Source organism: Penicillium soppii, assembly GCF_028829465.1.
Source record: "Penicillium soppii strain IBT 18220 chromosome Unknown utg000010l, whole genome shotgun sequence".
NCBI classification, from domain to species: Eukaryota; Fungi; Ascomycota; class Eurotiomycetes; order Eurotiales; family Aspergillaceae; genus Penicillium; species Penicillium soppii.
The window spans coordinates 1465350-1489127 of NW_026643240.1; the positions used below are offsets into that span (position 1 = coordinate 1465350).

A 23778-nucleotide genomic window follows, 5' to 3' on the forward strand; every position below is an offset into this window, starting at 1 on the left:
CGTGGTATTCGTGTACAAGCAATAACTCATTCAATATCTCCACCTATTTAGCAGCAGCAGCCTCCTCAGCAGCCTGCGCATTGCGCATCCTCCTCAGCGCCCCAGAAGCAAACGCCCGCACGCCCTCTTGCATCCAAGTCGGCATGGCCCGGACCATGCTCGCCACAGACTGACTAGCAGGCAAAATAATCTGGCCACTCCGTTGAGTGAGGATCTGCTTACAGATAGCATCTGATACCACCTGCGGGGTCATAATAGGCTGTCTGAAATGCGACTCGTGGTCGGTCAACATCTTGATCATGGGTGTGCGCACCCACATCGGGTGAATCACACTATGCACAATTAGCCGCCATACTTCCTTAGTAAATATCCAAAAGGTGATACAATACATACCTCGTCCGCACGTTGGGCGCATTATACCAGTACCGCAGCTCCTGCCGCAGACCCTCGTGGAAAGCCAGAGCCGAAGCCTTAGAACAACAATAATCGACCATCTCGCCGAGCGCCACAAAACTGGCCATACTAGCGATTGTCACGACATGCCCGTGGTTCGCCTTCACCATGGCGGGCAAAAATTCCTTGACCATCAAAAAGTGCGAGAGGGTGTTGACTTCGAATGTTTGGCGGATCTTTGCCTCGGGCTCTTCGATAATCGTCCCGTCATGCCCAACACCGGCATTATTCACCAGAACTGTGGGCTCTCCGTGATTAGCGCGAATCGTCTTTGCGACAGAGGCAATGTTTTCGGAATTGGTGATGTCGGCCTTGTAGAAGGAGACATTGGCTGGCAGGGTGAAGTTGGGTTCATTGATATCGAGAATGATGACCCGAACGCCTGACGCGGACAGGTCCTGCATGACCTGTTTTCCGATACCGGATGTGCCTCCTGTGAGGAGGATGAGTTCGGATTCGTTGTTCCATGGCGCATTGGAGGTCCAGTTTTGTAGTGCGCGGTTTGAGAAGAAGCGGTTTGTTGCGCGGAGGAGAAGGAGTGTTGCGAGGCCACCTAGGGATTTTTGGGCGGTTGGGTTTGTGAGGAGGGTTTGAAGTTGAGGGGGAGGTGGGTGAGAGCCGTTTGGGTATATTGGAGGAGAGACATGATGTGTGGTTATGGAGTTAATATGGAGGTGTTGTAGTGTTATATAGTGTTCTAACGTTATAGTGACCGAAATGAGGTCGGAGGGTAAAGGTAAAGTTTTATAAAGTTGTGAATGTATTAAGTTGTCCAAATGTCCAGCCTCGGCATCACATCGTGAAATGTTTCACGAAACAGAGCATGGATCTTCATACACAGAGATCGACACTCAATATTACTCAATACAGTAAGCTGTTCGTCTCACATGGCAATTCCCCACGTTTTCTTTTTTTTTTTTTCTTCTTCGTGCTATTTATTTTCCGGGGAAAAAAGAGTCTGTTCTCACATCGTCGGCTTCATACGTTCGTCTTATGATATCATATGCATATTATAGTCTAACAATCCATCTTGGCAGTGTATTGTATGTATTCTATCTGGTCAACCCAATAAGTTACGATCGGCAGATCCACTTTGAACACAGTCACAAGCGTCGAATAACATCTACATGCATATGCACAGTGCTCGTGCCTGGTTGACCCAATGCCTACTACTGCCAAACACAAACAACACAAATATGAAACCCAAATAACCCAAGATGAGAAAAGTGGAAGTCTGAAAATCGAGTCTAGCCGAGGTCGCATTGGTTCCCCCAACGAGAAGACCCATGTCGATCCCCAGTGGGTCAAAGTGTGAAACGCCAATATGAGGTTATATGCCCCCCAAGTGCCTGATTTTGGGCTTTGGCTTATATCTCAATTTTACATTAAGTCTGATCTGGGATATTTTCACCCTTCCACACTTTCACACTTGGAAATTTTGATCTTGTAAATATTCTACCCCAAGCACAGCATGGCATTTGGCGATAGTCTACCCGCTGTGGGTGCGGTCTCCCTCGTGGGAGCTTATTTACTGCAACGAACGGTTTTCGAAGGGACAGCATTTCAATCAATATATTTCTACACATTTCTGGTGACACTGTCAATCCAAGGCTTTTACAGCATCATCATATGGCCACTGCTACTGAACCCACTACGGCATTTGCCCAGAGTACCAGTACATCTATCCATTCACACTAGTATAGAGAGGAACTAACAAAATCAGGGTTCTGCAAGCCACGCAGCTCTCATATTCGACACCCCGCGAGGCAAAACACCTTTACTATGGATGAAGACCATCCCTAACGAAGGTCTCATCCATATGCGTGACAATCTAAACCAAAGCTACCTCCTACCAACAAACCACCAAGCCTTGTTGGATGTCATGAGCACCAATACGTATGACTTTGAGAAACCATGGCGCATGCGCAACTTCCTAGCCCGCATAATCGGGTTCGGCATGATCACCTCCGAAGGCGCACACCACAAGAAACAACGCAAGGCATTGACCCCCGCATTCAACATCAAGAACATCCGTTCCATGTACTCGCTCATGTGGCACAAAACGGGGATGTTACTCGACGAGCTAGAGAAAGAAGCCAAAGCGAACCCCATGGAAGGAACCAGTCCCTCAGAAGGCGTTGGCAAGATCGAGATGGCAGAGTGGGCAAGCCGACTCACACTCGACATCATCGGTCCCGCCGCAATGGGCCGCGACTTAAATTCCCTTCAGAACAAGAAAAACAAAGTCGCCGAGAGTTTCGCCAGTATCCTCGAACCAACGAAAGAGAAGATGTTTTTCCTGGTCATGAACTTCGCCCTCCCGCAGTGGATGGCGAAGCGCGTGCCCTGGCGAATGAATAAGATCCTCGAAACAGAGACTAAGTATCTACGCATGACCTGCAATGAAATCGTCCAAGAAAAGCGCGACCAGCTTGCAGAGTCGAAAGCCTCTGCTCAAGACCTCGAAGCTGATATCCTCGGCACGATGATGCTAGGCGGCGACTTCACGGATACAGAACTAGTAGATCAAATGTTGACATTCCTCGCAGCTGGCGTGAGTCTACCTTACATCCATTAGAAGGGAATATAGATAAAATCACGAATACTAACTCCAACAGCACGAAACAACCGCCAGTGCCCTAACCTGGGCCTGCTACCTCCTGCACCAACACCCAACCTACCAAACACGCTTACGCGATGAAATCCGCTCCAAGATCCCCACCGGCAACAGCCCAATAACCCACACCGACCTAGAATCCCTCCCTCTCCTCAACGGCGTCTGCCAAGAAGTCCTCCGCCTCTACCCAACAGTGCCGACCACGGTCCGAGAAGCAGTGCGCAACACCACCGTAGCAGGAAAATACATCCCCGTCGGCACCCGGATAGTCCTCTGTCCGTGGGCGATTAACCGGAGTCCGCTTTTCTGGGAACGAGGCGAGGAGTTCTACCCTGAGCGATGGATTGACGTCGATAAGCACGGGAACAGCGTGCCGAACAATAATGGCAGGGCGGCTACGAACTATGCACAGATCACTTTCTTGCATGGGCAGAGAAGTTGTATTGGGAAGGATTTTGCGAGGGCGGAGCTGAGGTGTGCGGTTGCTGGGGTTGTGGGGAGGTTTGGGTTTGAGATGCAGGATCCTAATCAGAAGATTACTGTTTCGGGGGCTGTTACGATTAAGCCTGTTGAAGGGATGAATCTTGCTATGAGGAGGATTGATGGGTGGTAGATTGTATATGCCTTGGGGTATGAATTATGATTTGATTTGATTTCTTTAATCTATTAGTCGTTTGTCCACCTATCTTCTCTTAGATATAGTTAGTTCCTGTTTTGATCAATACGCTTTTTTACACTCCTCTCTTTGCCTTAATCTATTCGCTCTTCGCTCATACATTTTTCTGCATCCTCAATATATATATATATATATATATACATATATATGAGCTCGGGATATCTGAGCATACTGAGTCGCCCACCTTCTCTCTTTCCTCATCATGATTCTAATCGATGACCCCCTAGTCACCTTCGCCTCCTCTATCTCTTCTTTTCATCTCTTTGTCTCGTTGTATTTCTTAACCTACTACCATTGACTTTTAACGTTTGTTCTCCTTTGATTTCCTTTGTCCTTATTTGCACTTCTCTTTACTTTGACCATCAATCTACCAATTCCAATGGAACCAACCTCAAAAGCCACAGATACAGATATACCTTTGGTCATAGTTCACCTCTTGCTTGCTCTACACTTCTATGATATCACCTTTGACCGAAATATCTTTAGGTCAACTGTCCAATACTGGAAAGAAAACATGCCATCAGATCTACATGTCCATGCGCAACTGCACGGACGGAAGAATCATATACGTAATAGCAAACACCACGGCTCTCATCACACGTATGAAAAGAGACTAAATCCACATTGATGAAACAAGCCGAGGGAAAAGAACGGACGATGGCAGCATTTTATTCAATTCCCTCGCCGTGCAAGTGTTAAGCGACACCGTATGCTTTACGTAGGAATCCGTAAAAGAAGTCATTTACATTAGCACCATATGATGGGTAACCATACAAATTTCTTGAAAAATGGCGTACAGTAAAAGGCCCGTGGCGGATGCCAGGGCCCGAAATTCAATTTTAAAGCATACTACCGATTTAGTCACAACAAAAGGTACATTTGGCTAACTTAAGTTTGTAGGACGATTAACGCCAACGAGCGCCTCGCCACTGTACCAAAATTGTCGGAAGAACACTAACACCAACCATAAGTGCAATGGCAATACCAGCACCGCCAGCCCAGCCGACAACTTCAAACATTTGTGGGAACCTATGGAAGTCAGTTATTGTGAAAATTCGAGGATGGAAGACAACATACCAGAAAGGACCAATGAATCCCCACATTTGACGGACGAAAGTGATGAAAACACCCACACTCGCGGCATCCTCGCGATAGCAATCAACAGCATAAGTGATATAAACGGTAGTAACAATCTGATTACCACCAGCAGCGATAGCAGACCCAATCACCGGAGTGATGTTCCACGTACTCCCAGAATCGCGAAGTTGGATAGCAAAAACCACAATACCGCAGATGGTTAAGGCATGACCAATATAGCTAAGCCAAAGTCGGTACTCCGGGGCCGGGGGCTCACCAGCACGTTTCTGGCGCATCAGCATCCAACGATCAGAGATGAAACCACCAATTTGTTCACCAATCACGGATCCAACAATGATACCCAAGAATTGTAGACCAATTTGCTGAGTGTTCAGGCCGAACTTGGCGGGGTAGATTTGTGGAATCTCGATCGTGAGCATTACACTTCCCCAGAGGAAGATCATGGCGTATGCAGCTGCGGGAATGATCACGCATGGCTTCATCACGTAACTCAAGGGCTGAATGAAGTCCCATAATCTGAGGGGAGCAGGGTCGATGCGACCAAACTTGAACAGGCCTTGCTTAGTATTTGTAATATTGTTACGGGGGATCTCGCTGCGAACGTAGAGGGACTCAGGACCAAGGGTGAGGTAGATGATAAATTGAATTGCGTTAACCTGGAGACCGATTAGCTGACATCGCCCAGAGGAGCCAGTCAATTTGACTCACAATTGCCAGGGTATAGTAAATCCACCGGTATCCGACACGCTGTGCAACGAATCCAAAAATGAACGGAGCAGCAGGGACACCAAGCGTCACCATTAGTGTCCAAGCACCCATGCAACGAGCGCGATCCTTGCGGAAGAAGGTCTCAGCAACTACAGCGCTACCAATCGCCGCAGCTGGACTAATAAAGAACGATGTGATAGCACGACAGAGACCCATCGTAGCATACGAAGGACTCTTCGCACAGCCGATATTGCCAATCAAGCTGCAGATCAAGGAAATCAGGAAGATCGGTCGGCGCCCAAATCTATTGCAGAGGGGACGCCAGAACAAAGGTGCGCCACCCAGTATAGCGATGAAAAGAGAGACCAGGTAGCTAGTTCGCTGCATGCTGACGCCCAGATCTTCGGAAATGTTCTCAAATGCGCATTGGATTGCGGCGGCCGTGAAGGTGGCCATCATGGCGTGAAAGGCGACGAGGGTAAGGTTCAGGTTTTTCTAAATGGAAGAAAATATTAACAGGTGTACATTGGACTCATTCGGGTATTACTCACCCTCCATCGAGGCCAATTATAAGGATCTGCATCGTTCATGTCCGGGAGAGGATCCAAATCAAGGGTTCCATGTCGAGCGAGAAGATATTGGCGGTGTTCCTCAGACAGATGTGCGATACGATCCTCCAGATAGAAGTCTGATTGTCCAGATTCCATACCCTGTGAACTAGAAGGGGCACCTTCAACGTGCAAATGTTGGCCCGACTTCTCCATCTTAGATTTGTATAGATCCCAGTTGACCGTGAATAGAAGAATGAACCGGGGAGTGAAACAAGAAGAGAGCTTCGGTCAGCGCCTTTTTATAGTGAAGGCCCCTGGTACGGCCCACGTATCAAGTAGAGTCAATACTTCCCCGTGTGTATTCCCCATACTCCATAAGTCCGGGGATCTGGGGGTGGGGACAAGTGGACTCTCCGTACTGCATGGACCCAAAGAATTGCAAGATAGTGCATATGAATCCTGTCAAAAAAAAAGACTCCTAACATATTTACAGACCGTAATTGGACAAAACAAAGCTCCGGGTATAATCTCAGCCGGGCGTGGAGAGTGTGGGGTTGTGGAGATAAAATAATTAACAGATGGCACTGTAGCCTATTTAAATGTCCTTGAATGGGGATTGAAGTGATTATTTCAGCAGTGCTTGCCTATGAAGTCCATTCTTCTTCGTTCTCCGACGTTTTGTGCGAAAACCATCAGTCGTTGTCAACATTTGCTCTCGGGGGACGGGCAGGACAATTTGGCAAGGCTTAATTAATCTTGGCCAAGTAGACCGAGCTGGAACTCGAACGTAGCTTCCTTAGCTCTCCCCACTTCTCCTTGGCTACTTGGCTCACGCGTCGACTTCAAGGGGCCCAGAAAAGGTCAGACGCAAAAAGTCTGAGCAAAGCTCCGTACGGCCGGCTTTTGGTATGGGAAAGGGGGTAGAGAACAAGCGAGTAGGCTTTGACCAATGGTTTGGAGTCCTGAATGTGCTGTTAGGTATCTTGGGCAATATGTGTGCTCTTCCTATTGGAAGTGTGTGGCGTTCTAATGTCCGAACAAGCTCGGAGATTTACTCTCGATTTGTCACTGTAGACCGTTTTCCTCGGGTTTAGCTCACTCTGCTCAATAACATTTCTTTTCCCTATGAATACGATAGGGCAAGCAGCCTTTCTACTGCAGTTGATTTTTATTGAGAGTTTTCTATTCTTAAAGGTGTATGCAAGATGGAAATGCGCCCAGAGTGTATCAAATTACCACTTCATTATGTAGAAGCATTCCTATCCTCTCTTGGTACGTACCAATGCAGTGAGCATATAACCAACCTCCACCCTTTCCCCTTTGAATTATGTGTCATGTTGCGCCACGCCAGTTGTTTATGTGACTAAATGAGTACTTTTGCTTTCGAAAAAAGTAACCAAAAAACGAGGCGAGGAAGTTGGAGCTTCTCTAGTAAACACCTCGATTTACCAAGCCGATGTGCGTGACTAAGACGGACTGACATTGATTTTTGAAAATTATTGGTAAGTATAAGGCTATTGTGTCTACCTATCAGAGCACATACATAGTTGTATGTCTGAGAGCCTCATATTGGGATATTTCCTGATCGGGCATGTGGGGCTATCACATATCACCGCACGGACCTACACATATTTGAACAAATCACATGCTCCGATTCGGCCCTAATCATGTCAATATCGACCTCTTCTTCTACTGCTCTCTTTCCTCTTTCCTCTTTCCTCTTTCTTCTTTCTTCTTTCTTCTTTGAGATCTGATAGAATGTCAGCCACAACTGTAGATGTGCTCTATGTTGAGCAGGAAGCGTTGACTGGCTTATCAGATGTACAGCAACAGCCGCATACAACAGCCTCGGCACAAATAATTGAGCCTCTGAACATCGAACATACTCCAGACATAGAGCCCAACTATCCCACAGGCTCCAGATTCTGGCTCACAATCATTGTACTATGTGTAGTCCTGATAATGGGAGGCCTAGATGCCAACATAGTCGCTACAGCCGTGCCGAGCATAACTAACCATTTCCACACTGTCGCCGACGTGGGATGGTATGCATCTGCATTCCGCCTTTGCACATGTGCATTTCAGTTTGGTTTCGCGAAGTTGTACAAGCTCTTCTCAATCAAGATCGTTTTTTTGATAAGCAATGCTATATTTCTCGTTGGCTCTCTACTCTGTGCCACAGCTGCTTCGTCGCCCATGTTCATTGTTGGAAGGGCAGTTACAGGCCTAGGGTTTTCGGGTGGACTGTCTGGCTGTTTTGCAGTTGTTATCAATATTTTGCCCCTCGACAAGAGGCCGGTGTATACTGGCTTGCTGGCGTGTGTGGAATCGCTTGCGATTATATCGGCACCCATAGTGGGCGGTGCATTGACGCAGGCTTTGGGGTGGCGATGGTGTTTTTGGTATGCTTGCAAGTTGCAGAAGTGATTGGAATCTCAAAATGCTGACTTTATCGTACATAGGATCAACCTTCCTATTGGAGCTTTGGCGCTGGCGGCCATCTACTTCCTCTTCTCGGACCCAAGAACACGTCAAGAAGACGACCTCACTCTGAAAGAGAAAATCAGAGAGCTTGACCTCGTCAGCAACTGCTTATTTATCCCGTCTTTAACATGTCTGTTCATCGCGCTATCTTGGGCAGGAACAAAATATTCCTGGTCAGACAAGAAAGTAATAGCATTGTTTGTTGTATTTGCTGTCCTACTCGCCGCCTTTATATTCAATCAATACCGACGCGGAGACTCAGCAGCTCTGCCTTTCCGCATCATCAAAAGCAGAAGTGTTATCGCAGGCTTCATCTTTACGACGTGCACGAATTCAATGACAAATGTCTTCGAGTGGTATCTACCGACATACTATCAAGTGGTTCGATCTAAAGTAAGATCTTGTACCCAACTTATGACATTGACAAGATACACTGACAATCCAATCTTCCGCCAGTCCCCAAGTGAGAGTGGCTACCTGATGATCCCAATTCTTGTGGGAATGATGCTCGGGCTCTTTCTTCAAGGCATTGGCACGACTACGTTCGGCTACTATGCCCCATTTATGATCCTCGGCTCCATGATTATGCCAGTGGCCGCGGGCTTAATGACAACATATGATATGCACACATCCCTAGCCAAGATCATCCTCTATTCCGGGTTAGTAGGATTCGGCGGAGGCATCGGCTTCCAGGCCCCACAAGTAGCTGTCCAGTCGACGCTCAGTACTGGAGATGTCAACCTGGGAATCGGAGTCATTCTGTTCGGACAGAGCATGGGCCCAGCAGTGTTCATCGCGATTGCCCAGGTCATATTTAGCAACCAGTTGTCGTCAGGTTTGGGAGAAATTGTACCAGGTCTCACATCTGCATATATTGAAGAGCACGGACTTAATGATATCAAGGATATCGTTCCTATGGAACAGTGGGGTGAGGTTTTGAGTGTTATTGATCGAAGCTTGACTCATACGTGGTACCTCGCTATTGCCTTGGCTTGCATGACAATTGTCGGAAGTCTTTTGGTTGAATGGCGCTCGATTAAGCAGAAACAGTCATGATACTTTTCCTTTGGTATTCATCTGATGTGACTGGATGGTATAGTGGCAGGTATACGGGGACCCATAGCAGTGAGCTAGGAAATAGCAAATCGGGTTCGGTATAAGATAGTTTGGGTTGTGAAGACCTATGAGTTTCCCTCTTTGGTTGATTTTGCTTTTGACAGCATAGCTTCCTAATATGCCGGATTGTCATCAAAGCCTTCAGCACCTCTAAATTTCTACTACTTAGTAGTAGATATAAGAGCTAAGATGGCAGGCACTGCTGAGTTAGGTCCCATTAATGCATGCCAGTATGCCTTTTTCGTCGAGGGCGAACAAAATTGACTGAATGACGTTGAAAATATCCATTTTCTTTGTTCCCATTCAGAGTGATTGATTTCGTATTGCGAAGGTGCATCACGGCCAGGGTCAAATTGAATTATTTCTAGAATTGTGGCCGAAATATACATGCTCTTTTTTTACCTTTTTTCCACTTCTTTCTATATCTCTTCTCACACCTCTTCTCCACTCTGTTTTATCAAGGTGTTTGTTATAGTGATTGAAATAATTTGAATTATTTTGCCAGACTTAAGTTAAGCATCTTTAGGGAATCTTAGAAATCGTTTAGCCCGACCCCTAACCGCTATACACCTTCGTGTATGGCCTTATAGACATAGTTATATAAACCCATCCATTTTCCCGTAGACGCTATCTATATAACTTTAGCACGCGCTTATAGCCCCTTTCCTAGTGATTTTTGAGCAGTATGTTTAGATAGATATAATATTTAGGAAAGTACGCCTAATTTTTATAATATATTCAAAGACATATCAACAACGACCTCCGCTCAGATCAGTGTTCCTTTTGGTTTCTAGCATTAGTGATTTGGAAAATGATTGGCTTCGAGAAACATGCAATTGTGTTTCAACATTTGGTGAGGAGATTGAAATCAAAAATTGAGAAATAGTTCACGCCTTCACGGTCTGCTGCAAAACCTCTGCCAGACGATCTGGCATACTCAAAAACGGCGAATGCGAGCTGGGCAGCCGATATGTGTTTTCCGGCCCACCCATCTTGGAAGCAAAGAGTTCTTGGAATGGGGGTGGCAGGGCACGATCCTGCTCACACACGATATAGGCGCAAGGAATCTCGCTCCAGGGCTCATATGTAGACTCGCCAGAGAATACAGCACGCGAGGTGTGTAGTGCTAATGAGTTCCACTTCTCTTGCTTATCGAGGGAGATATCCTGCCAGCCAATATCTCCGGCACCATCTGCAAGGACGTAGTCACCCTATTCACTTGTCAGCTTCGTCTTTGATTGATGCATATTTTGTATTCTATCTGCGTATAAGTCTTAGGCTAAACTTACCTCGACCTTCATCCAGGGCAGATAGTTTCCTCCTAGCATACCCAACAAGCTTTGGCCTTTATCCAGTGCAAATGCTGCTAGGTATACAACCTTTACAACGCCACCAACCTTGCCCTCGGCTGTACGGGAAGCTTTGCTCAGTCCCTCAACAGATGAGGAAGCAACCACACCACCGTAAGAGTGTGCAACGACAACCAAGTCGCGACCCTCATCCGCAAGTTTCGTCAACACCTCACGCAGGGAGGCAGTATCGTCAGATAGAGTCTTGGAAGGCGGTTCAGCGCCAATGGAAGGATGTGCGGGGCACTCGGAGAGAAACCCGAGGGCATTCAGTTGGAGACGGGTAGCATCGAAGACGGCTGGGATTACCCAGGCACCGAGAGAAAAGACAAATGTTGGGTTAGTCATGTTGTAACAAGTCCAGATGACTAGATAAATATCGATATGAGTTCAAGAGACGAAAAGAGATGATGAGAGCTCAGGGGCGGAAAAATTGGCATATTAGCGTGCCTCTCGTGGGATCATACCAATAGCCATTGTCTCTAGAAACACAACAAAAGGGGTTTAATCCTATTCCGGCATAACTAATATCAAAAGATTCCTCCTTGATATAGATTTCGTAGCGTGATGTGGGTCTTCCGTTAGCTGTAGCGTCGTCGATGGCGCCCATTGACCAATAAGAATAGATTTGGTGAGCTGTGGATTCGGCCCCAGCGTAGACTTGTGGTTTAATATGGGTCCTCGGTTGGCTGTAGCGTCGTCGGTGGCGCCCATTGACCAACAAGAATAGATTTGGTGAGCTGTGGATTCGGCCCCAGCGTAGACTTGTGGTTTAATATGGGTCCTCGGTTGGCTGTAGCGTCGTCGATGGCGCCAATTGGCCAATAGGAATAAATATTGGCGAGTAGACTCGCAGCGTTGGATTCGGCACCATGGAGGAACCACAATTTCTCTTGTTTTGAATCGGCTGCCCCTTCTTCTGCCCAATTGCTAGTTGTTCCTTCACTGCAAGCGAGTCATACAATAACAATGGCTTCCAACGATGCTCAAGAGAGTACTCGGCCCAAACAGCGCATCACGACCATCGTGCTGGCCGTGTTGGCCATCGTGTTTTTGGTGCTCAGGCTGGTCGCACGGCGCATGAAGCGAATCCATTTGGGGGCGGATGACTGGACCCTGATTGTGGGATTGGTGTGCAGCTCTTGTTCCTCTTTTAGTATCCAGCGTGTCCTGTCTAAGATCGTTCTAGCTCTTTGTGTTAGTTATTGCGGGAATCAACCTCGCCTGTATGTCTCTATTGAACATCCATTTTTGACTGGCTAGCGCGAGGTGAACTGACAAAATTGCAAGCTATTCAATATGGCATGGGTCGGCACACAAATACCCTTCCTCTTGATGAACGAGTTACATTTTTCAAGGTATGATGGGTAGACGCACGATCTGATCAACTTCAAAGTGTAATTAATCGTAATGGCTAATTACGCACTTCTAAATAGTTGGTCTACGCCTTCGAGCCTCTCTATATTACAACAGCCGGCATCATAAAAGTCGCCGTGCTACTAATGTACTATCGCATCTTCCCTGTCCGCTTCGTCAAAATGGGCGGCTTCATTCTCGGCGGGATCACCCTAGCTTGGGTCATATCCATCAGCCTCCTAGCTATCTTTCAGTGCTCGCCCGTATCCAAGGCGTTTGATCTCACGCTTCCTGGTCACTGCATTAGTCTCAAGGGGGCACTTATCGGGAACGGAGTACCAAATTTTGTGGTGGACATATTTATCCTGGCTTTGCCTGCAAAACTCATTTGGGGCCTGCAGGCAAGTTTGTGGCATCGCTTGTCAGTTATATGCGTATTTTTGACTGGAAGCTTGTGCGTGCCATCATCCATGCTTTTATACAATTCCTCAGCAAAGTGCAATAAAGAAACAATTATTTGAGAACATGCTGACGTGAGTGAATAGTGTCGTATTTGCGAGTATCTATCGCTTCAGCCTCATTTTCATCTTCGACATAAACGACATTGCTTGGACCCTGGCTGACGCGCAAACCTGGTGCGTGGTCGAGACCTCTGCAGGTGTCATTTCCGCCTGTCTACCTACTATGGCTCCTCTGGTCAAATTCTTCGCAAAAGGCTTGGTCTCTACCACCCGCTCGCTCTCAAGATCTAACCGGACACGGTCTGGAACTGGAGTCCTTTCACGACGTGATGCTGATATGGCGGGGTCTACCAGTACGGAGAACAGGACGGTCACAGCCGGCGATGCGCCTCGTCGTAGCAATGAGAGTTATGGTCTGGTAGAAATGAGTCCTAACAACCGGGGGAACTCGCATATGAAAGGCAAGGGTTGGATTGTGATGAACGCCGATGCTGATAGCGATTCAACTTAGCACTTGAAGCTGGGCCCGTAGGATATATGGATCTTGAAATCGATGTTGAGAATTCCAAGGCTCTAAGTAATATCTACTAGTAGAACATCGGATCATTGTAAGCTAACAACTTGAGCATAACGCTTCTATCCTGTCCAGCCTCCTAAATGACAAACTGCTCAGTCATCCAGTGCAAATGGATCCTCTTCATCATCCTTGTCGCTGTCGCTATTATCCACGGTATTACTCGTTGCAACGTCCGCTGCCTTCTTAGTTCGAACTTTCGCATCCTGCAACTGCGCCTCGAGATTGGATGCATGGGCCTGGTGGAGTTAGCAATTGCTGCATGTGTAAGGCACGATCTAACTTACTACAAGAGTACCCGCCTTGTCTCGCACCTCGGGGGGCTGCTGCAGAATCTTCAATCCTAGATTGTTGTTGTCGATTCTAGCTTGGACATTCTGGGATCCTTCCCTGCTACCTTCTTGCATCGCCTGGACTTCTTCGGTGGGGAGTTGAGGCAGTCCGGCTTCTTTCAGCGTTTGTCCGATCAGGTTGATCCGTGGCTGGATGTCGGCGACGATCTTTTTCACTTTCTGTATAGGGTGTCAGCTTCTGATACATATGTACTGACTACGCTTGGTAGAAAAGCCGTCACTGACCGCTTCGATGATTGCGATGATTCCCTTCTGGGCGTCGCTGGCGTATCTAGCCAGGTTGGCCTTCTTCTGCTCGACATCTGAGTCATCAGTAGACTGACCGAGACGGCTGACGAGGGTGAATCCAGGGAGAATGTATTTCTCGTCGATCTGGAGGTAGATTCCAGCGATGTCCTGAAAGAAATCAAACGAGCAGATACTGTCCAAGGAGTATTCGAAGATAATTCGTTTGGTGACGTGGTCAAGTAACCCCCCTTGCTCGAGAGAGCCGACAGTAAGCTTGCTGTTGTTGAGCAGCATCTGGATGTGCGAAGTGTTAGCGGTGGCGATGATCACCTTGACCTTCTGGAAGAAGGCGACTAGTTTGGCAATGTTGGCTTTCATGTCAACTAGGAAGGTAACGCAGTCACTCAGCACTCGACGGATCGTTTCCTGGGATGGTCAGTATCGAGACATTCGTCAGAGAGAGAGAGATATAGAAAAATACCAAGGTCGCCTTCGTAATATCCAACTCGGCGATTTCTTTCCGCAAATTGGCCAGATTGTTTTGCATCTGGATAGAGGTATCCTGCATCTGTCTGGCCGTGTCCTGGGTCTTGGTATACACATCCAGGGCGCTATTCATTTTGGCCACGTGCGAGTCGACCATCTGCTTGGTTAGATCCGACCGAGCCTGGATGCTTTCCTTTTCGGCATTCTCTTTCGGGTTCATGATTGCCGTCATCGGATTTCCTGTCATGACCTCTTTCTTCGAGTTGAGCTTCCTGACCGAAGCCACTGCTTTTTTGGCTGACTTTTTCCATTCTTTGACCTGGGTCGAGTCTTTCTTGGGTTTTTCCCAACTCTGGCTGAGATTGGCGGCTTTTTTGCCCTCTGCTTCGAGTTCTTTGCAGATCTGTGGTGGCCATCAGTATTGCACACTTGCACATCTGCACACCCAAGAGGTCTGGAGTGGAATCTCACCTTGAGGGTGTTGTTAATGGCACTGAGCAGGGTCTTTGCGTTGGCTGTATTTCTGTCCGTCTTGGACGACCGAATCGTGCTCTTGGTCCTTTGGAGCATCGTCTTGATCATCTCCACATTCCACTTGCCTTTCGTTTTGCTGTCATCATCCTTCTTCCCGGCCTTTGACTGCGCACTCACTAACCCCCAGACGACACCGTCCGGCCCGGACAGGATATCGACCATCGCCTCGACCGGCTTGGTCACCATGCTGCAATAGATCAAGGCTAGATCAGCCTCGGCACTCTTCTCCTTCGCGTCCGAGCTGTCTGTCTTGGTCTTATTGCTGGAAGAACTGGTGGTTTTATCGCCATCATCAGGCTTGTTATTGCCACCAGTGAACGAACTCATCATGTTCTGTGCCCCTCCCATGGGATTAATTTTGGCCGCGACGGCGTTGCCAAGCGATTTGACCAAAGTTCCAAGCATTTCTGCACCCATGAGAGTCAGTTGCGCTTTGAGTAGGTCGTCGCTATATTGATCATGGTTAGCCACTTCACGTCAAATAGTTTGAGGGCAAAACAAAAGAAAATTAGAACGTACCCCGTGGGAAACTTGGACTGAATATCTTTATAGCTGTCATACAGCTCGGTCACTCTGCCCTCAATCGTCGCCACCTTGGTTTTGTGCTCGGCTAGGGTCTGTTCATGTGACTCTTGGAGGACCTTCTTTGCTGCAGCCTCATTGCTAGCCGTCGCGAACTGCGTTTCGGTGTGTCCCTGCTGTTCAACGACGGCTTCATACAGGTCCATGATGTACTGCTGCCAGATGGTGAACTCATCTTCCATCTCCCGTGCTGCAGTTTCGCACGTGTCGGCTATCTTACTGACGGCGTCCATCTCGCTGCGGGTGAAGGGAGCGTTGAAGGGAGTTGTGCTGAGGAAGCGGAAGATTCGGACGATCTGGAGAGTTGTTAATGCAAGTCATAGTTACTGAGGTATTATCCAATCATTTACATGTTTCTTTGCATTACCAGATGATGTCTGGATCAGATACATGTTTTTCGAGGCTGTCTGAAAGGCCTTTTGCCCTATATGGGTGACTTCGGTCAGGTTGGTGTTCAAATATTCGTATCTAGAAGAGTTCATTTAGTACGTAGCATTGGATCTCTTTATTTTGATGCTTCTCTTGTCAAACATACTGCTTCTTTGATCGAGAGCCCTGTTTCAAAGTGATCTTGGTCCGTCTAGCCACTTCGGTCGAAGCAGCCAACGAACAAGATCCCAGCATTTCCAGACAGACGGGAGCAGCACATAGCAGAGACAGCCAGTCGTTGTCGGTCCATTGCATGACATTTGCATCTATTGGGTTAGAAAGGTTCAAACGTGGTATCTATTGTGGCTTAATGGACATACTGGTAATGTACTCCTGCAATTTCACCGAGCGTACGGCTGCCTTGGCAATCTTGAGCTCGCCTGAGTCGGACATGGTGTTGTGAACCGTGTTCAAATGTTAAAGCGAAGAGAGAAAAAGAGGGGCTCTCAGAGAGGAAGGGAAAGAGAACACAGAGCATAGACGTTTATATTACCGGGGTTGCTTTTTACAGCCAGGGGGGTCGCTATACTTGCCCCCTATAATGATTCCCTTCCTCCTTGACCTCCACCTTCCCCTCTTATCCTCTCTCAAGTGGGCCCACTCGAGGGCAATAATTCTTCTCGCCAAGAGATCTTGACAAACAGTAATGCAAGATCCACTGACAGATGTGATCTTGGCGCTAAATTAACTTCAATACATACATTTGCTCTATGTAGTGGCTCAGCTGAAACTGCGGGCACATTGGGAAATCTTTGCCCAGTTGCATCTTTTGTGCAGCTGCCAAGTACAGCTGAACGAGGTCGCCTCTATCTGTGGAGACGGGAAGCAGATCTCTCGTCGTCATGGCCGCAAACGGTGGAGAAAGTGGAGATCGGGGCCCTCTTGGCTGCATAAATGTGATGGATCTTTTACCCGACAGTAGGGAACAGAAAGAGAAAATGGCAGGGAAAATGGCGCGTACTAAATCCATCAGTCAATGGGGTATAAATGTTTTAAATGCTGTATAGTCTTTTTTTTCTCTCGGGTAGGAAGAACTTGAAGAAAAGATCATGATTCGTTATCTCCCCTGGTCGGCGCGTCTAGCCCGAACAGTTCATCCTCGACTTGGACTTCCTCTAAATAGCTTCAGTTCGTTTTCAACTTTATCGTTTCGGCCCATTCCGTCCTCCCGTCCGTCTTCTCGGCCTCATCTCTCTCCACCCAATGCTATCGTTTCTCCCGTCCTGTCCCGAGGCTACGCCCTCAGATTCGACCCAGTCCCACAGTTTCATTCCATCGCGGATTTGAACGAATTAATCGACCAAGTCCAACGGTTCCTCCACACAGGTACCCAACTGGTGATGACACAGGAAGATATTATGTGGGAGTACGATGCTTACGTCCAGCAATTCTGGTGGATTTTTCGGACCCTCGCTTATCTGGCAAGGGAGATTTCACATCGTTCTTCTGCTACAGGGAGGGCCGCACGATGCGGGTTCGACCCGTACATCCTTAAAGTTCACCAGAGGTTCGAGTTACTTTCCAAAGAACTCAAGAAACTCGTGAAGGACTCGATGACGACTTTGGAAAAGGTATCCCCCTACCATCTAATGAGCTCGAAGTATACAATGATGCTGACAGGACAGGCTACCGAGGCTGTTTCCCATAGCTCCACTCTCCAGGCCGGCATCGAGGCAGCAATGCGATTCACTAAAGCCGAAATGCAGAAGTTAGAGACACAAAAAGCGGCTCTGGGTAAGGAAATCGAGAATTTGAAGATGAAACTCCGTGATTCTGAGCGAGCATCGCGACATATGATGTACAAAGTACAAAGTATGGCGCGTGACGTGAGTAACCACAGTCGAATATCACTCACCTCAATGTTAATATGATGATAATAGGGACATGGGCGACTATTTTCCGATTTCGTTGACGCTTTGAGAGCCCAGCGAGGCAGCTGGGAAAACCGGCTTCAGCAAGGAGTAAGGGAAAGAGATCGGCTGTACGAAGAGCAAGAAGCCATCAGGAGGAAAGTCGCACAAAAGACTCGCGAGCTAGAGAGTGCCAAAGGCGCCAAAGGTACTCTGGACTCCATTGGCTCTGAGCTAAGGGGGAAATCTGGGCAGCTCAACAAGACTATATCCCAATTCCGTGAGGTTCAAGACAAGTGCATCACGGAGAAGGACCGGATGTCCCAAATGTATGGTAATTACGTCATGAAGATGAGCATCAAAATTTCTTTGATCGAGACTTCATTCGGAACGAATGCACTAGCCAAGGCCGTGATAGAGGTGACATTGTTAGGACTGAAATCCCCAGAAAATGGGGCCATCTCTGAACATGCCACTGCGATTGCCGATTCTCTGTCGAGCCTTGACCAGAGCGTCGTTGAAGCCGAGGATGAGGATGATCCGTTTGCCCTGGGAGACACTTCTCTGGCGGATAAGTTGGCGGAGCTGAAACGAGAATTGAAGTCGACCCGGTTTAGTCACTTTGTGCTAGCATACGGTATGCATCGTCGACCTGAGTGAAGAAGGGCACATGAATGGTCGGTCTAAATGGGTGTAGTCTATTGTGTCTATAGTTATTAGTTCTTTCACATGCGGAGCTGAATGGTTCAACACTCAATTCTAGAGTTAGCTTTAGTACTCATCACTCAATGTTGCTTTAGAAGATCTCTTTGGTCTATACAAGCATGAATAAAGCTCGAGACTGTAACTGGCACTAGTGTTGAGTAACAAACAGTATGTAGGCGACATAGAAACAGAGCTGTCTTCCAAACAATTGCCATGGCCACTAAGGGCCATTCTCAACTAGTAGAAAAAAGTTATAGATCATAAAATTATTTGATTCTTTCATATACAAAAAATTTTCATATTCCACTCAAACAATTTCCAATTTTGAAAAGGATACCAGTTTGCGGAACAACACACATTGTAGAAGCTATAATAATCTGCAGTTTTACACCTGATGCTTTTGATGCTGTACAATCAGGGGTAAGTGAGTCCGTCATGGACTCGGGCTCCCTGGAAAGTTCGCCGTCGGATATGGTGATAATCAGCGGAATGTTGTTGATTGAGAACGCAGATTTAGCGGGCGTGCTGTATTTCGAATCGCATACTGCGGCTGCGGATCGGTTGAGGCAGTCTTGTGCACAGGGTGATATGGCATGGCGGAGGGACATGTTGCGGCTGATGATCCGCGAATCGGCTCCATTTGGCTGGGGTTGACGACATTGATTGGAGCGTTACTCGGCTTCCTAATCGCAAAACTGGTAGGGCGAGCTGCTCCAGGTGTTTGCCAAAGTGGCAGGACAACTTTTTCCACTCGCTACAGACATGGACATGGCCGCAAAATAGAATGATGCTAATAGGTCTATAATTCAACGGATGAAACATGCACCCTCCAATTCCAATGATGCATGTGGGTCATTAGCTGGGGTCAACCTTGGACCCTTAGGGTTGTCCACTCGGTAGTGAAATATGTAGAAGTAAAAGTAATTTATCTACATATATAAATCTATTATAGTTTTCTTATATGTAGGGTAGTGATACTATATAAGGATCGTTGATACCACCCCTCCCTTAGATCTGACCATGCCCCCTTGCCCATAATTTGAAAAGGCCAGAGGACGGACCAACGTTGGAAAAGTCATACATGTATGACCCAGGGCTGCATATTTCTTTATATATTGTTCCATCGCAGTCTTTCATGATTTTAGGATTGTCATTTTCATCTGGCTAAAGCTCGTGGCTTGGGTAAAAGTACATGGAGAATTGGTACTTTGAAATTTTGGTTATATATCTGAACAACGGCACAAACGCAATAATCAAGCGGAGCTTGACTGACACTCCACACCAATATCACCATCAATTCCATCACAAGTAACCACAGAGGGACTACCGGATGGGCTAGTGATATCAATATCGGAAAGAGTGATACCAGAGCAGACGGCGTTAGGCGAGCAAGTAAGATCAGCAACGACTTTTCCGTTCTTACCAGACGAGGTACCGTAGATGTTCTCGAACCTGATGTTGGTGAAGTTGACAGCAGATGGGTACTCGGCACAAGTTGTGCTGTTAATGTTGAAGTAGCACTGGTCCAACACGATAGGGGCATCGGTGTTCTCGATGTGGATGTTCTTGTAGGTGACATTGTTGATGCGACCAAAGCCGACATCGGGTCCGGCCCAGGCCTTGAGGCGGGCGCCGTTCTATGTGGAAGTTAGTGTCAGATCACGGAGTGGGGACTAGAATGTTTTTTACCTGGCCGTTCAACAGAGTCACATTCTCGATCCAGGCGTTTTCAATAATGTCTTCGACTCCGGAATACTGTCCAATACTTCCCATGCTCACACCGTGGGTGTTGTTGCACCAAAGGTTCTGCACGAAAATGTTCGTGGTGTTGGGCTTGGGCGAGAAGCAGTCGTCGCCAATGTCGATGCGGGTGTTGGTGACGCTCAGGCCATCCACGTTCAAGGAGTCAAATCCATCGGTGTTCTTGGGCAGGGCCTGCAATGTGATTAGATTTAAGACTGATTGGCTATCTCGGGATCACTCACAGATGCGTTGGTGGAAAAGGCATTGATATACACATTGTCGAAAGAGACATCCTTGGTGCGAACGAAGAAGTTGGTCCAACAGGGCGAGTTGAGTTGAGTGATTCCTTCAACACTAATACGGGTGGCATTGTCCGTCAAAAACAGAATGGGGCGGTAGTAGGTATTTGTCGAGTCCTAGATTTAGGTCAATAGTCAATCTTCAACGTTGGGAGTTAACACTCACAAGAATCTCCAGGCCAGCAAAGCCGTTGTACCACGCTTGGCCATTACCATTCAGGGTACCCTTTCCGAAAATCTTTATGTCCTTGCCACCCCAGACCCAGAATGTAATTGACTTTTGGAAGGCATAATAGAAGTTGTTTGCTTGCCAATATTCAATATCATCGGTGAACTGTGTTCATTAGCATGGTTAGGCTGATTGGTGGGAGCTTCAAATGACTTACCTTCAATTCACCCTCAAGCTGCACCTCAATGTTATCCAAGAAGCTGAGATCCAGCTTCTTGCCGATGATATAAGTCTTCCCCTTCTGCAGGACAAGTCTACCACCGTGGTTGGCAGCCTTGATACCCCAAAGGAAATCATCTGCAACATCATCGGTATCACTCTTCGACGAACGAATAGTCACAGTCCGACGATCCGGATACTTTTGACCATGGGCACCAATTTTCTTCAACGCCGCCTTATCCTTGGCAGGAATAATATGAGCACCTTTGATGATATGTTCAGTTGCGATAGCACCGACAGTGCTGAGCAGCAGTGCACCAATAGCGAGGAACTTCATGGCAGCGAGTTGAATGCACAATTGATGCTATCTACACCTCTTCACAACCAGCAAAAATCACCACTCCTTTATAGAAATACCCCAGACTCTTAACCCCAACAAAAAGATCTCAAACCCCAGACTGATCAGGTCCGGGGAACGGCACGACGGACAGAAGGGAGAGATTTCTCCGCCTGTAAAAAGCAAAGAATCATTCTTCCAGAACAGGGATGATCTACAAGGTCAGCGGAATAAGTGCGCAGTATAGCATACCTGTGGTGTTGCGTGGTGTGTGCATAGAGAAAATGGATGAAATCATTTCTCCGCATTTCGCCAAGGGGATCCAAGAGCGGGGATGCGGAGATATTTTTGTCAGAACAGCTTGGCTGTGTCCTTATTCGAGGCAGTTTGGATAGTTGTTGTGGCCGGATGGGAATTCGCCGTCTTGGGGTTGATTTGTGCGTTGGGGGAGGGGATCTTCCACCAATCAGCGAGACATGATGTTTGCGCAGATCTTTTGTTCATATTGATTTTGGGCTCTGATTAGATGGATTTAAAGGACGGGTCAATTTCGGTACTTTATTTTGCGCTGTATATTTTGCTTGGTGGCTGGCGAGTTGGCTTGGTCCGGGGTATACCATTATCCAAACTCATATGATAGTGGAACTGTCTCCAGTATATCAGTTCAACATTGAAACAGACCAGGACTCCCTCGTATCATCAAAGAGACATAATCGCATTGCAAACTCTTTCTGAGTTTCAAATGTACTTCATCGCCATCCCCCATCTACCGTGATCCGGCCAATTCGGACTCTGATCTTAATCCCCTTGGGCTTCTTTTTGGATACGCAGTAACCCCGATTCCTAGCACTTGGAATTGACCTCAGGATAGTTGCAGTAGACAGTGCGTCATGAAGTCGGCCTAAAGTGCTACTCAGTTCGTTCTTTGCGAGAGAAACCTAACACCTGAGAAATATGCCGCGAAGATTGTCAGATTGGTTTCCGAGTAGAGCTCATGCAGTGTTATATATTTGTATGTATCATTGTGTATATCACAAAAAACAGCGCAAAAAGGTACCTAGGTAACCCTTCAGAGCCTCTTGCTGGCAACGACCAGGCCATAGAGACAGCTGATGTTACCAGACCACCAAGCCACAGAGCGGAGGTAGCTGGTGGGCTTATAGGTGATGTGAGTGTAAAGCAAGCTGTACGCAACACGAGAAATGGAATACCAAGCTCCAATAGTGTTGATGGTCTCATTGGGGACACCAGCAAACAGCGAGATTAGAACTGCATTGTGATTATGTAATCAGTATTTTTGCCGAGGTTGAAAAAGCTTCACACATTGAATTGGAGGGATGTCACATACTCGACGCAACAAACAAGGTGTATCCCTCTTGAGCATTCGCATGGGCTGCTTCGCGGCGCTTGAGCTTGTTGAGCGTAGCGCGGCTGAACTTTCCAGCCTGAACAGCAGCCTCACCCAAGGTCGTCAAGTCCTCACGGGGACAGACATTGTTGTCAATACCGAGACGAATCTTATCACCACGGGTGCTCATCAGACAATATGCCCAGACCCAGTTAGCGATCAGGAAGCCGGAGGCATGGCTGGCGGCTGCTTGGCCAGGGGCGGCCCGAAGGCCGAGCGTTGTGAGGATGGCACTAGGGTGGTCAGCTCGACTGAGTCGCAAATATTTTAACATTGCAGTAGGTTGACTAACGACATGATTTCGAATATAACAATGTGATGGAGGGTTTGAAAGGGGTCGGCGGTGGTCTTATATCCGCATGTGGGAGAGCGGGGGCACCTAGCTAAGGTCTAGAGAAGACTTGGCGGGGACTAGAACAAATCTGACCTAATTTCCAGTCCCCTTCAGCTTCCTGACCTAGGGGGAATGGATGAGATCATGTATGCCGATCGGGTCCACTTTCAACAGCCAAGTTGTCAAGATGAGATCAGCAGTTTTTTCGGCTTGCATTTGCTTCAAAAGGGGGCATATTCCCTTATATCGAACCTGATGGCTCGAACAGACAAAACTGACCCCAATCGCAAGATAGGGGTTGAGTGTCTCCAAAAGAAGAAAAAGAGCAGCATTGATTTAAACTAACAAACAGAGCAACACAACTAGCTCATCTCTTGACCTACGCGATTCTCGGAAGAACGAGATAGCTACCTTATTTCCCGGCAATATGCAGTATGCCGTCCCCGACTCATATCCCGAGGCTCAGTAAACTTCAGCGCCTCAACCTCCGGCAACGACATATCATGACTATAGATCTTAAGCAAAACTTCTCATCGGTCTCATAAATCACACCAATAGGCCAGATAGGAACGAGCGACTCCACAGCCGCACTAGCCTTTAAATCAGAGGGGCAGAAATGCTGTTCCAAGGTCTTTATGGGGTTATTGCCTATTTATGAT

General features: G+C 47.4%; 11 protein-coding genes across 11 annotated transcripts; 5 read left to right on the forward strand and 6 right to left on the reverse strand.

The window, feature by feature from the left end:
- Positions 1-43: 43 nt before the first annotated feature.
- On the reverse strand, positions 44-1482 carry N7529_011216 (SDR family oxidoreductase; the record flags this gene model as incomplete). Its single annotated transcript, XM_057246742.1, has 3 exons — positions 44-332; positions 394-1006; positions 1476-1482. 3 exons carry the CDS (start codon positions 1480-1482, stop codon positions 44-46), a joined length of 909 nt encoding a protein of 302 aa, XP_057092091.1.
- Positions 1483-1924: 442 nt separating this feature from the next.
- On the forward strand, positions 1925-3683 carry N7529_011217 (cytochrome P450; the record flags this gene model as incomplete). Its single annotated transcript, XM_057246743.1, has 3 exons — positions 1925-2128; positions 2177-3007; positions 3072-3683. 3 exons carry the CDS (start codon positions 1925-1927, stop codon positions 3681-3683), a joined length of 1647 nt encoding a protein of 548 aa, XP_057092092.1.
- A 968-nt stretch (positions 3684-4651) lies between these two features.
- N7529_011218 (uncharacterized protein) lies at positions 4652-6316 on the reverse strand (the record flags this gene model as incomplete). Its single annotated transcript, XM_057246744.1, has 4 exons — positions 4652-4775; positions 4824-5500; positions 5553-6047; positions 6104-6316. 4 exons carry the CDS (start codon positions 6314-6316, stop codon positions 4652-4654), a joined length of 1509 nt encoding a protein of 502 aa, XP_057092093.1.
- Positions 6317-8299: 1983 nt separating this feature from the next.
- Positions 8300-9643, forward strand: N7529_011219 (Major facilitator superfamily domain general substrate transporter; the record flags this gene model as incomplete). The annotated part of the gene is made up of 3 exons (XM_057246745.1): positions 8300-8505; positions 8566-8980; positions 9044-9643. 3 exons carry the CDS (start codon positions 8300-8302, stop codon positions 9641-9643), a joined length of 1221 nt encoding a protein of 406 aa, XP_057092094.1.
- Positions 9644-10590: 947 nt separating this feature from the next.
- N7529_011220 (alpha/beta hydrolase) lies at positions 10591-11400 on the reverse strand (the record flags this gene model as incomplete). Its single annotated transcript, XM_057246746.1, has 2 exons — positions 10591-10914; positions 10993-11400. 2 exons carry the CDS (start codon positions 11398-11400, stop codon positions 10591-10593), a joined length of 732 nt encoding a protein of 243 aa, XP_057092095.1.
- Positions 11401-12021: 621 nt separating this feature from the next.
- N7529_011221 (uncharacterized protein) lies at positions 12022-13380 on the forward strand (the record flags this gene model as incomplete). The annotated part of the gene is made up of 5 exons (XM_057246747.1): positions 12022-12183; positions 12242-12278; positions 12343-12410; positions 12489-12829; positions 12954-13380. 5 exons carry the CDS (start codon positions 12022-12024, stop codon positions 13378-13380), a joined length of 1035 nt encoding a protein of 344 aa, XP_057092096.1.
- A 158-nt stretch (positions 13381-13538) lies between these two features.
- N7529_011222 (uncharacterized protein) lies at positions 13539-16448 on the reverse strand (the record flags this gene model as incomplete). The annotated part of the gene is made up of 9 exons (XM_057246748.1): positions 13539-13682; positions 13731-13955; positions 14022-14450; positions 14506-14913; positions 14982-15492; positions 15564-15922; positions 15977-16094; positions 16162-16321; positions 16376-16448. The coding sequence occupies 9 exons, from the start codon at positions 16446-16448 to the stop codon at positions 13539-13541; spliced, it is 2427 nt and encodes an 808-aa protein (XP_057092097.1).
- A 656-nt stretch (positions 16449-17104) lies between these two features.
- Positions 17105-18565, forward strand: N7529_011223 (uncharacterized protein; the record flags this gene model as incomplete). The annotated part of the gene is made up of 2 exons (XM_057246749.1): positions 17105-17881; positions 17936-18565. 2 exons carry the CDS (start codon positions 17105-17107, stop codon positions 18563-18565), a joined length of 1407 nt encoding a protein of 468 aa, XP_057092098.1.
- Positions 18566-19045: 480 nt separating this feature from the next.
- Positions 19046-19264, forward strand: N7529_011224 (uncharacterized protein; the record flags this gene model as incomplete). The annotated part of the gene is made up of 1 exon (XM_057246750.1): positions 19046-19264. The coding sequence occupies one exon, from the start codon at positions 19046-19048 to the stop codon at positions 19262-19264; it is 219 nt and encodes a 72-aa protein (XP_057092099.1).
- Positions 19265-19863: 599 nt separating this feature from the next.
- pgxB (uncharacterized protein) lies at positions 19864-21377 on the reverse strand (the record flags this gene model as incomplete). The annotated part of the gene is made up of 5 exons (XM_057246751.1): positions 19864-20247; positions 20300-20545; positions 20596-20769; positions 20819-20986; positions 21039-21377. The coding sequence occupies 5 exons, from the start codon at positions 21375-21377 to the stop codon at positions 19864-19866; spliced, it is 1311 nt and encodes a 436-aa protein (XP_057092100.1).
- Positions 21378-22446: 1069 nt separating this feature from the next.
- On the reverse strand, positions 22447-23082 carry N7529_011226 (MAPEG family protein; the record flags this gene model as incomplete). Its single annotated transcript, XM_057246752.1, has 3 exons — positions 22447-22646; positions 22726-23018; positions 23078-23082. 3 exons carry the CDS (start codon positions 23080-23082, stop codon positions 22447-22449), a joined length of 498 nt encoding a protein of 165 aa, XP_057092101.1.
- Positions 23083-23778: the final 696 nt, after the last annotated feature.